The sequence below is a fragment of the Vipera berus genome (genome assembly GCF_964194415.1).
Source record: "Vipera berus genome assembly, chromosome: 9".
Taxonomy (NCBI): Eukaryota; Metazoa; Chordata; class Lepidosauria; order Squamata; family Viperidae; genus Vipera; species Vipera berus.
In genome coordinates, this window is record NC_138212.1 from 3,007,738 (window position 1) to 3,022,989 (window position 15,252).

At 46.0% G+C, this 15,252-nt stretch overlaps 1 protein-coding gene across 1 annotated transcript; it reads right to left on the reverse strand.

The window, feature by feature from the left end:
- Positions 1-5,574: 5,574 nt before the first annotated feature.
- LOC308671850 (homeobox protein Nkx-2.4-like) lies at positions 5,575-8,386 on the reverse strand (the record flags this gene model as incomplete). Its single annotated transcript, XM_081334333.1, has 2 exons — positions 8,090-8,386; positions 5,575-6,098 (listed from the first exon to the last, which is right to left on the reverse strand). The coding sequence occupies exons 1-2, from the start codon at positions 8,334-8,336 to the stop codon at positions 5,575-5,577; spliced, it is 771 nt and encodes a 256-aa protein (XP_081190459.1). The 5' UTR covers positions 8,337-8,386.
- Between the last annotated feature and the right edge of the window lie 6,866 nt (positions 8,387-15,252).

The window sequence follows — 15,252 nt, forward strand, 5'->3', positions numbered from 1 at the left end:
TAGTTAGAACAATTAACCAGTGGAACAACCTGCCTCCAGACGTTGTTGGTGCTCTAACACTGGAAGTTTTTAAGGAGAGACTGGACAGCCATTTGTCTGAAATGGGATAGGGATTCCTTCCTGAGCAGGGGGTTGGACTAGATGACCTCCAAGGTCCCTTCCAACTCTGTTATTCGGTCACTAATTCCAACAAGTTAGGAAGGTTGAATTTTGCAGACAAGGCACCGAGAAGGAAGCCTGAGCATGATACAGTCCCGTTTGGTGCAAAGGCAGTAATTGAACCCAGCACCAACAGGCCCAACAGCCCCTTCGCTGATGTTTTTCCAGGCCTGAAGGGCAGGAGGGAGGGAGGGGGGGAAAACAACAAATCTCTCTGTAAGACCTGCCAGGGGGTCATTTCCTGTTCAGAGTGACCCACCTTCAAACAATTGGCGCCTTTAATCTTCAGTTAAGAGGGGGAAAGTCAACAAGGTTGTGTTCGTGCTGGCGCCATCCGGGAACCTGCTTCGGCCCAAGTGCTTTCTAGCAAGCCAGCAAAAAAGGTGCATTGGAGGCGGGGGGGGGGAAACTTGGGGGGGGGAGGAGGAGGAGGAGGAGGAGGAGGGCTGGGTGAAAAGGACAGTCAATATTGGAGGAAGCTCTTGAGTTGCTCAACTGCGTGAGCTCACCACATTCTTGGAAGAGTGGAAGGTTCCCGGGGTTAGACCAGGACGGGATATCTTGCACACTTCGGAGAACAGGAATAACACAGTTGGAAGGGACCTTGGAGGTCTCCTAGTCCAGCCCCCTACTCATGCAGGAGACCCTATTAACAGGAGACCAAGAGAATCTTTAATGACGAGAAAGATCAGGGGAGACATGATAGCAGTCTTCCAATTTCCGAGGGGCTGCCATAAAGAAGAAGGGGGAGGGGGGAACAACCTGTTGTCCAAAGCACCTGAAAGCAGGACAAGAAGTAACAGGTGAGAACTAATCAAGGAGAGAAGCAACCTGGAACTAAGGAGGAATTTCCTGACAGTGAGAACAATTAACCAGTGGAACAACCTGCCTCCAGAAGTTATAAATGCTCCAACACTGGAAGTTTTTAAGAAGAGACTGGACAGCCATTTGTCTGAGATGGGATAGGGTCTCCTGCATGAGTAGGGGGCTGGACTAGAAGACCTCCAAGGTCCCTTCCAACTATTCTATTCTATTCTATTCTATTCTATTCTATTGTCAATAAAGATTCTACTCTATTCTATTGTCAATAAAGATTCTATTCTATTCTATTCTATTTTATTCTCAATAAAGATTCTATTCTATTGTCAATAAAGATTCTATTCTATTCTATTCTCAATAAAGATTCTATTCTATTCTATTCTATTCTATTCTATTCTATTCTATTCTATTCTATTCTATTCTATTCTATTCTATTCTATTCTATTCTATTCTATTCTATTCTATTCTATTCTATTCCTCCATTCCATTATTCTATTCTATTCTATTCTATTCTATTCTATTCTATTCTATTCTATTCTATTCTATTCTATTCTATTCTATTCTATTCTATTCTATTCTATTCTATTCTATTCTATTCTATTCTATTCTATTCTATTCTATTCTATTCTATTTGAGCAGTGGTGGAGCAGTGGGCTAATGCCTCCTTAAGTAACACCAGCTGCCTGCAATTAGTGCAGGTTCGCATCCCACCAGGCTCAAGGTTGACTCAGCCTTCCATCCTTCCCAGGTAGGTAAAATGAGGACCCAGATTGTTGGGGGCAATTAAGCTGACTTTGTAATAATGCCGCTTGGGGGGGGGCGAAAGCCCTAATAAGCAGGCATATACATAGAATGAAGGCTATTGCTAAGCTTGTAAGCCGCCCTGAGTCTTCAGAGAAGGGCGGGATATATATGGAATTAAAATAAATAAAATAAATAAATATTCTATTCTATTCTACCTCCAAGGAACGACTTGCCTCCAGAAGTTGTGGGTACTCCAACACTAGAGATTTTTAAGAAGAGGTCCCTTCCAACTCTTCTGCTTCTATACCATTCCATGGTATAGAAAGGCTGTACAATCTTTTCTTAAAGCCTCCAGTGAGGGAGCACCCAGATTGTTGGGGGTAATAAGCTGACTTTGTAATAATGCCGCTTGGGGGGGGGGAAAGCCCTAATAAGCAGGCATATACATAGAATGAAGGCTATTGCTAAGCACATTGGTTTGTGCTTAAATTGTAAGCCGCCCTGAGTCTTCGGAGAAGGGCGGGATATAAATGGGATTAAAATAAAAAAAACAAAAAAATAAAACTTCTTGTGGCAAGCCGTTCCACTGTTTAATTGTCCTCACTGTCAGGAAGTTCCTCCTAAGTTCCAGGTTGCTTCTCTCCTTGGTTAGTTTCCATCCGTTGCTTCTCGTCCTGACTTCCAGTGCTTTGGAGAAGAGCTTGACCCCATCTTCTCTGTGACAGCCCCTCAAGTACAGGGTAGTCCTTTACCTATGACCACAATTGACCCCAAAACTTCCATTGCAAAGCAAGACAGTTGCTAAGTGAATTTTACCCCATTTTATGGCCTTTCTTCCCACAGTTGTTAAGCGAATCGCTCTGTATGTTAAGTTAGTAACGGTGGTTGATCAGGGAATCTGCCTTCCCCCATTTGGCTTTGCTGGTCAGAAGGTCACAAAACGTGACACTGCAACAGTCATACATACATGCCAGTTTCTAAGCGTCCAAATTTTGATCACATGAACACCCTGCAAAGGTCCTAAGTATGGAAACTGGTCCTAAGTCACTTTTTTCAGTCAATAAACAAACGATTGAAAGTGGAAAACTGCCTCTTTCAAAAAGGTAATTGCAACAGGCTTTTAAAAGGCAGTTTTCACCATTCTCTCCGAAAGTCATTACTGCATATGTAAGAGCCGTTGGTTTTGATCTCTATAAAACAGGTATTTTATTGGCTGGATTGCTTAACCAAATCAAGACCTAAAGGCCCCATTTCCCCAACACACCACACTTCATTAGTTTTAAATCTGTTAATTTATGTCATTATTCAGGGAGGCAGGTCTTTAATGTACTACATAGTAAGCTACATTTTGCAAACTGAGAATACGTGTGAATTCAGTAAGAAAGCTCAACACGTTTTTGTGTGAACTCAGCCATGGAAACGGGCCTGTCTGGAAAAATATATTATTTTTACCTTTTAACACTTATTAGAGGAGATTTCCTTTCAGGACCCTTCTGAATACATTTGCATCTTTTATTAATATTTGATTTGGGGTGTGGGTGCACATGTTTAATCAGCTTTGACACCCAGAAACTATTTTAGTCTGTCTGCAACCAAATTAACCACGATTTGAATAGTCACAATCGGGTAGATTCACAGATAGAATTCTTGCAAGGAAGCAGGGAAACTTATCTGAGTTAAATAAGTGGATATTCAAATCCCTCTGATGCAAAAAGGTGATCTGAACAAGTTTATTGACAACAGCAAAGCACCAAGGCATTCATAACAGAGAAAAGAGCATTGCTTTACGGCTGCTGGAAAAATTCTGATCAGCCAATGGTTTTTAACACAACATATTAAAAATCATTGCGGAGTGGGGGGGGGAAAGAAACTTTACTGAATGTTTCTTTGGAGAGGACAAAGCTGCAAACAAATGTATTGAGAAATTTTAAACACACTATCTTATTTCGACAGACCTTTTTTGTAGATTTCACTCGATGCTACAGTACCTGTGAAAGCAATGCTTTAAGGCAGCGCTGCCCCAAAATCTGACTAAATTACCCCAGATTGGGTAAAAGTGGTTTTTCTTTGAGCTTAAACCCATTACTCAGTCACAAAAGGGACGTTTCAATTGATCCCATCAGTGGAGGCTTTCCAGAGATTGAATAGCCAGGTGTCCTGAATGCTATGAGATCTCTTAGCTGAGCAGGGGGTTGGACTATAAGACCTCTAATGTCCCTTCCAGCTCTATTATCCTATGTTCTATCTACATTTTTGGGTATGAAAGCCTTTCTGATAAGGGGGAAGCAAAGGGGGAATCCCTGGCTTCAACACTAAGCGATCCTTTTAGCATGCAGATTTTAAAGCAAAGCAAATGGTGCTTTTGTTATGCGACAACTTTGCAAAGGCCCCCCCCCCCAGCCTTCTCCCCATTGTACAAACTGGCACTTGAAAGTTGAAAAGAATAGAGTAGAATAACAAAGTTGGAAGGGACCTCAGAGGTCTTCTAGCCCAACCCCCTGCTCAGGCTGGAAGCCCTATGTCATTTCAATCTCTTCTTAAAACCCTCCAGTGATGGAGCGCCCACAATTTCTGGAGGCAAGTGGTTCCACTGGTTGAGACCTAGGCCATTTCCACACCCCGAGGCCTGAGGGCCAGAGATCCCCTTGGGGATTAGTGGGTTAGCCTCCAGCTCAGCTCAGGCAAAATGCTGCAAATTTGAATGGCAACCTGTTCCTTCCTCTGGGGCAGCGATGCTCAAGCTCCTGGGATTGAATTCTGGATTTCAGCTCCCAGAAATTCCCCGCAAACCTTCTTTGGCTGAGCTCTAAACCGAGGCCAGTTGCTTGCAAGATCATGCCCCCCGCCCGGGTGGCAGCGGAGAAATTTGATTCCTGCTTTTCCAATTTGGAAATACTTGACCCTGAGCTGAATGGGCTCTCTTTCTGGTTTCTCCCCCCCACACCCTGATTGTCCTACGTGGGGTGGACACGCCTTGGGACAGCCAGTTCCTTGCAAGTGGGCTGCAGTGTGGATCAGAGTGAGCGCTGAAGAGCCCAGAGCCTCTGGGTTTGCACAAGGCGTCCCTTCAGAAAAAGCTCTTCAGTTCCTCCCTTTTTTGATGCAAATAATGACAAAGCCGGCACGTTCTCCTGCCTCAGGGCACAAACCAGCATCCTTGCTTCTCTACCTTACATTGTCCTTTTGCAAAAGAAGCCTCTTCTGGGGAAAAAAGGGGTGAACAGTTTAGAGCCCCTTTGTCTTAACACCTCTCTGATTCCCCCCCCCCCGTTTCTGGGGGGTCTCTTTGCATTGGCAGAAGCAGGATTAAATCAGTGGCCTGACATGTAGTTTCATGACATACAGGCGGTCCTTGATTTACGACCACACTGGAGCCCGAAATTTCTGTTGCTAAACAAGACAGTGGGTCAGGGAATTTGCCTCCGTCCCAAAGCTGGAAGACTTTCAAGACTTTGTAAAGGCTCAAAACGCTCAGCTGCCATTGGATAGACAGAACGCTTTAGATGCCCCGTGCAGTGCCCCAGAAATGCCCTAGGGCACTCTCTGCCACATGAAGTTCGAGCGGCCTCCCCCGTTTTAGCTTTCCCTAATGCTTCAGAGCCCTAGCTTTCCCCCGAAAACTCTGCCAGAAGTCTGATTTGAAGCCAGCTGATCGTTTTCATACGATTCGACGTGTCTTTTAGTTTTTCCCACCGGGAGCCGCCCAGCCTGTGTCGAAAGACGGGGCGGCTATATAAATAAAATGAAATAAAATATAACAAAACCCTCCTTCCGGAGCGGCTGAGCTCCCTCGCGCTCCCTGGATGGAGCAGGTCATCTAGCCCAACCCTTGCGCGTAGTAACCCGGATGGACTACCAGGGCTTGCCAAAGAGAAAGCCGCTTTCGGAGGTTTTGAGGCCAGCTTGGGGGTCAGCGCCGGAGCTGGGGCTAGGAGACAGGTGCTGCAGGAGAAGCTTCTCGTCCAGGGAGGTCCTGTGGAACGGGTAGCCACTGGAGTGGGCCACGGTGGTAGTGGTGCAGCTGCTGCTACTGTCGCAGGGCAGGGGCCCCTCCTGCTGCAATCCGGCCTTGGCCTCCGCCGCCTGCCCGCTCAGCTTCTTCAGCTTGTAGCGATGGTTTTGGAACCAGATCTTCACCTGGTTGGGGGTGAGGCGGGTCACGGTGGCCAGGTGTTCCCTTTCGGGGGCCGTCAGGTACTTCTGCACCTCGAACCTCTTCTCCAGCTCCTGGACCTGAGCGCGGGAGAAAAGCACTCGGCGTTTGCGCTTGGAGGGGTTTCCCCCAGAGAAGGGGGGCATCTTGACCATCTCCCCAAAGTAGCCCACGCAATCCGCTCCGGGCATGCCGAAGCCGGGAGTGCCCATCAACCTGCAGACTGTGGAGAAAAGGAGGGGAGAGCAAGAGGTTTATCTGGCTCTGGATTACCTGGCAACGCAGCAGCGGGTTTTTGACTTACTGCCCCATTTTACGACCCTCCTTGCCACGGCGGTTAAGGGAAACACCGCAGTGTCTTCAATTAGTCACCCCAGCTGTTATGTGAAGCCGGCTTCCCCGTTGACTCTGCTTGTCAGAGGGTCCAAGAGATGATGAGCCAGCTGGGAAAGCGGGGGGGGGGAGAAATGGTGATCACATGACCTCAGGACAGTTGCAGCTGTCGTAAGTCCATGCCAGTTGCCAAGTGCCTGAATTCTGATCACGTGAACTTGTTAGGGATGCGGTCGCAAGTGTGAAAACCAGCCCTAGCTGACTTTTTTCAGTGTCACTGTAATTTCGCACAATCACTAAAGGAATGTAGATAGTCCTCGGCTTATGACCGCAATTGAGCCCAACATTTCTGTTGCTAAGCCAGACAGAGAGTGGCTGTGAGTTTTGCCCCAATTTACTGCACCGCAGTGTCTTACATTAGCCACCTGGCTGTTAACTCTGCTTGTCAAAGGTGTCAAATGTGACCCTGGGACATGGCAACCGGCCATTAATATGAACCATGGTTGTAGGTCGAGGACAGGGGGTTGGACTAGATGACCTCCAAGGTCCCTTCCAACTCTATTATTATTGTTGTTGTTATAATGATGTAGTAAAATGACTGCTGCCTGTATTGCATCTCTTACAGGTGCAAAGAAGATCGTATCTGATGCCAAACTGGCCAGGAGAAATGAAGGTTGTAATCCCAATCAGATTGCAGGGGGCCCAACTGGGAAAAGCTGGGAAGGGACCAGAGAAAGTGACCTCTTGTGAAACAGGGGCTGGGGGGGGACCTTGCAACAGCCCTCTCTGGCCTATTTCACAAGTACAGGCTGCAAACCAGCTTTCCCCTCTATAAACACGCAGGTCGGGCGCTAGATCCAGGGGAGTCTGGGCCTGCCCAGCCTGGGAAACCCTTGGCTAGAGGACCTGGGAAAAGCAGCCTTGACAGGGGAAAGAGATACAGGGGCAGGTGGCAAACAGGGGTTCCAGCCAAGGAAACCATTCCTAAACATATTGCTGGTTGCGTTGGGAAGTTATTTATTTATTTATTCATTCATTCATTTATTTAATTTGTTTACGGCCCAATTCACCATGATCAGACCGAGGTTGCAAGACCTGGGAAAACTGGGTGCCATTTTGCCAGTTTTGATTTGCAGAAGACAAAATTATTCCTCCTCCTCCTCCTCCTCCTCCTCCACCCCACACTACACCCAAAACTGTGCCTTACAATCCATCTTGGGTGCAATTTACACAGCACACACAATAAAAAAAATCAAAGAATTTTGCCCCATTTTTTACATTGGGAATCCTGGGTCCTGTCTGGCTAAAAGAAATGATAGGTGTGTCGGGGTTAGGCCACAGTTCGAAAGCCAGTGCTTTTAAACAAGCTGGGTTAGTCTAAAATTGAGTGGCCAGGTTCCTCCTGATTTTTACCCCCCTCTGCTCAGAGTTGCCTTGAAGCGCGAGACGGGCGGCAAATAAATTTGATAAATAAATTGATCAATAAATACATTTCCCCCCCCAAAAGGCAACTCGATTCCCTTGGTATTTATTTATTTATTTATTTATTTATTTATTTATTTATTTATTTATTTATTTATTTATTTATTTATTTATTTATTTATTTATTTATTTATTTATTTGCTTTTTCGCTTGTCCTCCAAGAAGCTTCTTCGCTTCCCTTCTTCTGAACTGAAAAAGCTCTGAACAGAACCGAGGAAGCTTTTTGGATGAGAAGCGAAACATTTTCAAAGAAAGAAAGAAAAAAAACAACAACAACCAAGAAAGTTCAGTTGCCTTTTTTTTTGGGGGGGGGGGGAAAACCAAGAAGAAAAACCTTTGGGATGTTGGACCGATGCAGTTTTCCCTCTAAAAAGTGCCAAGGGCGAGTCGTGCACTTACTTGAAGAGTAGGGCGCTTCTGGTGGGCTGGGGGCGTACCACTCCCCATTCCGGAAGCTCTCCTGGGGGTAGGCAGGCAGCTCGGCTGGGCTGGGGACCGATCCTGGGTAACATCCCAGCATGGTGTTTTGGGAGAGGCGATGGGCCAGGGAGAAGCGAGACCCCACCAAGGCGGGCTGCTGGGTCCCTGGCATCACCTGGGAAAAGTCTTCCATGCTCTCCATCGCAAAGGCCTTGAAGTCCTCCATGGAAGGGACCAGCAGCAGATTCACAGCTGGCCAAATGAGCTGCTTTCTCTCCTGGCTTCCCACCAAAGGCAGGCAGAGTTCCCTGCCCACAATCTTGCTGTTTTATCTTAAGTCTGCACCTTATCAAAGATTAAGGACTCCACCTCCCACCCTGGGGGTGGGGTAAGGTGAGGGGGGGGGAGGAAGAAGGAGCCTCCCCTTCTTTTGGCAAAGCTTAATCAAACAACAGCAGCCCAGCCAGGTTAATGGAAGCCACCTAGCCGGTCAGATGCCCAAAAGCGGCCCATCTTTTCCAGCCGAGATCGCGTTCTTTATTGGGAGGCATTCTGTAGACAGAATCCTCAACTTACCAACCGCTCACTTAACGACCGTTCAAAGTTGCGGTGGCACTGGAAAAAGCAGCGGCACTTGGAACCATTTTTCGCACTTAACGACCGTTGCAGCCTCCCCAGGGTGACGTGATCAAAATCCAGACGCTTGGCAGCTGACTCATAGTTACGACCTTTGCAGCCGCCCGGGGTCCCCTTTTGCGACCATCGGACAAGCAAAGTCAACGGGGGAAGCCAGCTTCACTTAACAACCGTGTGACTAACCAAACAGCCGCAGAGATTCGCTTAACAACTGCGGCAAGAAAGGTCGCAAAACCAGGACAAAATTCGCTTAACAGCTGTCTCTCGCTTAGCAACGGAAATTTTGGGCTCCGTTGTGGTCTTAAGTCACAACGCTTTCAGCTAGAAAGAATTACAGGGCAGGGTCAAATTGTCCCCTCTTTGATTTTGGCTTTGTCAAGCCTGCAATTCATGTTGTTCATATTCAAAAATGGAATTTCTGCAGATTTCAAACTGCAGATCAGGGCTGTGAAGAAGTCACAAGCCATTTAAAGGGTTCACCTTTAAGAGCAAGGGAGAGTTTGGTAAATATAATCATTACAGCTGCATTTAAATACCATACGGCAGGGTTTCTCAACCTTGGTGACTTGAAGCTGGGTGGACTTCAACTCCCAGAATTCCCCAGCTATGCTATGCTGTGGTGGCTGGGGAATTCTGGGAGTTGAAGTCCACCCAGCTTCAAGTCGCCAAGGTTGAGAAACACTGCCACGCAGAGTGCAGCCCCGCTTCTAAAGGCTTTTCAAATTAAATCTGGTGCCAGAACACTTTAATCTCAAATTAAATATTTATTTACCACTTGAAGTATTGATCTACCCAGTGCCATATGATAGCCACGGTTAGCATAAACCGCAAGAGAGCACAATTCATGCAGGCTTACAGTGTGTAGTGGCACTTGAAACCTGCTCAGGATTGTGAGTTTTCTGAACATTGTATCAACCTGCGGCTTGCGTGGTTCAATTACTCTATTTTCACCACGGATCCATTTTTTGCAGCTAGTAGGCTGGTTGGCAGAGAAGGTAAAGGCTGAAGAAGTGAGTAAGCCGGAAGATTGTACGTAGTAGACCAAGTCAATCACAAATCACAGTTTGACAATCCTAGTTACAAGAGATGGGTACACTGCATCTTTTTCTGCCCACTAGGGGGCGTAGATAATCAACATTGCCTCCCGTCCGTAGGCAGCGCAGGTGGTGCTTGACTTACAATCACAACTGGACCGTAATTTCCCTTACTATGTCATGTGGTCATCAACCGAAACGTCCTCCGATCGCATCGCTGAGCCACAGCAATCCTGGAGTAATAATAATAATAATAATAATAATAATAATAATAATAATAATAATAATAATAATAATAATAATAATAATATAATAATAATAATAATAATAATAATAATAATAATAATAATAATAATAAGAAGAAGAAGAAGAAGAAGAAGAAGAAGAAGAAGAAGAAGAAGAAGTTGGAAGGGACCTTGGAGGTCATCTAGTCTAGCCCCCTGCTAAGGCAGGAAACCCTATACCATTTCAGACAAATGGCTGTCCAGTCTCTTCTTAAAAGCCTCCAGTGTTGGAGCATTCACCACCTCTGGAGGCAGGTTGTTCCACTGATTAATTGTTCTAACTGTCAGGAAGTTTCTCCTTAGTTCTAGGTTGCTTCTCTCCTTGACTAGTTTCCATCCGTTGCGTCTTGTCCTGCCTTCAGGCGCTTTGGAGAACAGCTTGACTGCCTCTTCTTTGGGGCAGCCCTTGAGATATTGGAAGACTGCTATCATGACACCCCTCACCCTTCTCTTCATTAAACTACACATACCCAATTCCAGCAACCGTTCCCTATATGTTTTAGCCTCCAGTTCCCCAATCCCCCACAGCTCTGGTGACTGTCGTAACTCCAGACACATGGCTCATCTAGTGGGAAGCAGAGGGAATCCCAGATAAGGTGCATGCAGATGACCCGGGATGGGTGGGTGGTGGTGGTGGGAATACCTGGGAACTCTAGCGCAGGGCGCAGGGCAATTGGGGGGGGGGAGGGGTGCTGCAGGATGGCCAAAGCTCAGGAAGGCTGGAGAAATAAGATAACACATTGATGTGGGCTCTGTGGACGGCAGGCTGGGCTCTGTGGCTGCAAGAGCCTCTGAGACAGACCTTGGGAACAGAAAGCCCAGCTCAGCAACATGGGGTTTCTTGCCATGACAGGAAGTTGCAGCTGCCCCAGCCAGAGTCACCCGTGCCATCCTGTCCTTCACCGCCCTGCGCTCTGCCGCCCCAGCTGACAGAATAACAGAATCAGAAGGGACCTCAGAGGTCTTCTAGCCCAACCCCCTGCTCAAGCAGGAGACCCTACACCATTTCAGACAGGTGACTTTCCAGTCTCTTCTTAAAAACTTCCAGTGATGGAGCAACCAAAACTTCTGGTGGCAAGTTGTTCCACTGGTTAATTGTTCTCACTGTCAGGAAGTTTCTCCTCAGTTCTAGGTTGCTTCTCTCCCTTGATTGGTTTCCATCCCTTGCTTCTTGTCCTGCCTTCAGGGGCTTTGGAGAACAGATTGTCCCCCCCCTCTTTTTTGCGGCAGCCCCTCAAATGCTGGAAGACCGCCATCATGTCACTTCTAGTTCTTCTCTTTGTTAGACTTGACATACCTAGTTGCTGTAACTGTTCATCATAAGGTTTAGCCCTCACCCTCCAGACCTTTTATCATCTTTGTTGCTCTTCTCTGCACTATTTCTAGGGTCTCAACATCCCCGGGTGAGTTTTTTGCGAGCGAGTTGGCTTGTGTTCTTACGGATATTTTCAAACTTTCATCGCAGCAGGCAGTTGTCCCTTTGTGTTATAAGACTGCCACTATTTTGCCAGTGCTAAAAAAAGTCTTCAATGATTACCATCTGGTTGTGCTTACATCCATCATTATGAAATATTTTGAAAGGCTGATCAAGGACTTTATTGTACCCAGCCTCCCCCCACCTTTTCATTAACTTCACTTTGATTATCGGGCGGATCGCTCCACAGGGGTTTCTGTGTATTTCCTTTTGAGAGCAGGCAACAGAATTTCATTTCTAACGTGTGTGTGCCAGTGTGTTTACAGGGGAAAAAATGACTAATAAAGGTTGTCTTATCCCATCTCATCTTCTCTCATCTTCTATTATCTCGTCAGCTGGAAAGCTGACAGCCCGGGCACGAGTGCCGTATGATGGGGTGAGCTCCTGTTCCTTGCCCCAGCTCCTGCCCACCTAGCAGTTTGAAAGCATGCAAATGCGAGTAGATAAATAGGTACCACTTCGGTGGGAAGCTAACAGCCTACTCCATGTGCCTTGGTGTGTAGCTGTGCTGGCCACGTGGCCATGGAAACATTTTTGGACAATGCTGGCTCCCTCGGCTAAGAAACAGAGACGAGCACCATCTCCAGAGTCGGACACAATTGGACAGGGAAACTTTTATCTTTAGCTTAAGAGTTAGCAGAATTCAAGCAGGACACGGATCGCTTGTGAGAACATAAAGACTGCAGGCTAATTCCTCTCTTGACTCCACCTCTAGGCACTGCCAGTCCTCCTCCTACATCAGAGGTTCCCCAAACCCTGGTCCGTGGATCGGCACCGGTCCGTGGCATGCTGGGAACTGGGCTGCGCAAAGAAGCAAACCCCCCCCCCTTCTGCAGGATGCAGGCAGCACACAAAAACACGCCCCCTCCGGTACGCGAAAAAAACCCTCTTTCCACGGAACAGGTCCCTGCTGTCCAGAAGGTTGGGTATCTCCATCCTGTATCATCACTGTAACTACAAATGGTTATATGCTGAGAACTATCTGTATGGATTCAGAGATCTTAACCCGCTTACTTAGGGCTACGAAAGCCTAGTTTTTGATTTGGATTGGCAAAGAATGGCCATCCTTTGGAATGTTCTTTTGATCTCTGTCTGTATAGAAAGCATATTCAGACTAGGCTTGCTGGTCTCATGATGTTTTTTTCCAGGAAAATGACAGGGTCCTATGACTGTTTTGTTCCTACTTTAGAAATGTAAATCTTCGCTCCAGACAAGCTGGCCTTGTGTTAGGAGACAACCGTTCTAATTCTGGTATCTTTGGAAAGAATGGTTTCACGGTTATCGCTAAATTGGTTATGTTAAACCACAACCAACTGGGTAAGAACCATGAAAACTTTGACATTTTTACAGGCAGTATCTGATGATCAGTTTTAAACAAGACGGTTCCATTCAAAGACATCTGACCCTGGAACAATATTGAATGTGATGTTTGGCATCATCCAAATAAGAGGGTCATCCTGGTTATAGAATTGACCTTTTTTTTTTTAGGTCAGGGGTCTTCAAACTTGGCCCTTTTATGTCTTGTGGACTTCGACTCCCAGAATTCCTGGCTGAGGAATTCTGGGAGTTGAAGTCCACAAGTCATAAAAGGGCCAAGTTTGAAGGCCCCTGTTTTAGGTCCTCGAAATATATTGACCCATAAAATAGCCAAACCGGCATAATGCGTGAAGCTGCCAGAGAGAAGGTCCCAAAAGATGATGACATGACCTTGGGACACCGCAGCGGTCATAGATATGAACCAGTGACCAAACATCTGAATTTTAATCACGTGATCATGGGGACGCTGCAAAGGTCGTAATTGTGCAAAATGTTCGTAAGTCACATTTTTCAGTGCCGCTGTAACTTTGAATGGTCACTAATCAGACTGTTTTAAGCCGAGGACTGTATTTTATAGGGACTCAGCATCCTTTTGATATCCTGGTGGCCAGACCTGGATGCAGTACAGGTGGTCCTCGAGCCCAACATTTCTGTTGTTAAGTGAGACCTTTGTTAAGTGAGTTTCTTGCAGCAGTTGGTAAGTGAATCGCTGCAGTTGTTAAATCAGTCACACAGTTGTTAAGTGAATCTGGTTTCTCCCTTGACTTTGCTTGTCAGAAGGTCGCAAAAGAGGATCACGTGACCCCCCGGGACACAGCAACGGTCGTAGGTATGAGTCAGTTGCCAAGCGAATTTTGATCACGTGACCACGGCGATGCTGCAATTGTCATAAGTGTGAAAAACGGCCATAAGTCACTTTTCCCAGTGTCGTTGTAACCTTGGTCACAAAATGAACTGTTGTAAGTTGAGGACTGGCTGTATTCTAAGTGCAATATGTAAATCAGTCCCATATTTTACTGTAATTATCCCTGTCGGCCTGCTAGATTTAATAATAATAATATTCCATTTACGCTGTCCAGTTGCCAGATACGAATTACATGCTGGGAACGGCATTCAAGAGAATATTTTCCCTTGAATGATTTCTCCGATCAACGGAGTCATATGTGGAAGAGACCAGATGGTCCCTCGTGAAGGGATTTTTATTCACCCTCTGGTCAATAAATAAAAAATAAATGAAATAAATTATCGCTCCAGATAAGCCAGACTTTTATTAGGGGTTTTCTGATAAATCAAACCACAACTAATTACGGGATAGCCATGAAACCTTTCCCATTAAACTCATTTCCCCGAGAAAATGAGTTCTAGTTAATGACTCATTATAATGTCTGATAACTTTCCATCGCTTGCCATACAGCCAGCATTTCCGCACAGGTAGACCTCGGCTTACAACTGTTCATTTAGTGACCAAAGTTACAATGGCACTACGGGATCCAACTCTGGATGCTTGGCAACTGGCATGTATTTGCGACGGTTGCACCGTCCCAGGGTCACCTGGGCAACATTTGCGACCTTCAACAAGCATAGTCGATGGAGGGGGGAGGGGGATCCACTTAAAGACCGCACGGTTCACTTAACAACTGCAGCGATTCACTTAACAATCCTGGCTAAAATTGGACACGCTTCACTGGAAAAAAACAACAAGCCATCTTGCTTAGCGGTGGAAATTCTGGTGCCATCTGTGGTTCTTCAGTTGAGGACTTCATTGATTCAGCTCAAGTATCATACAAAGTTTCCTGGACTTCGTAAAATACCGTGGTGGTGACTCAGCCAACAAACCACGGTCAGGGCCAAACATGGTTTAACACCATACGTAGTTTCTGCGCAAAGGGGAAATGCAATTCTGTGACTCCCTGGGCTCAATGCTTATTTGAATCAAAATCTTTCCCAAAAAACAGTTTAAAATCGAAATGTCACCGTTTTGACATTTATTTACACTTGGAGTATTTCCCCTCATTTCAGAATTGCAGAACGGTCTCGACCAATGTTTCGGTATTTTAAGTTTTATTACGAGCTTTCTTTTTCCTCCCTTGCTAAATTTCACGCACGCATGCCATTCACTGTTTTTATTAGCTTTAATGGCGCTTTTGCACGTTCGCGACGCTTATCCCGGGCTGAGAAATAAAGGGATTAAAAAAAATAAAAAATAAAAAAAACCCACATCTGTAGCTGTCACGTGACTCTAGGCACCGCTGGAATAGTGTCAAGAAGGCGGCGGGGGGGGGGGGGGGGAAAGTGCCGACCCTGAGTGGGCTGCAATGCTGCTCTGATACGTGTTTTTTAAAATAAAATAAAATAATAAAATAAAATAAAATAAAATAAAATAAAATAAAATAAAAT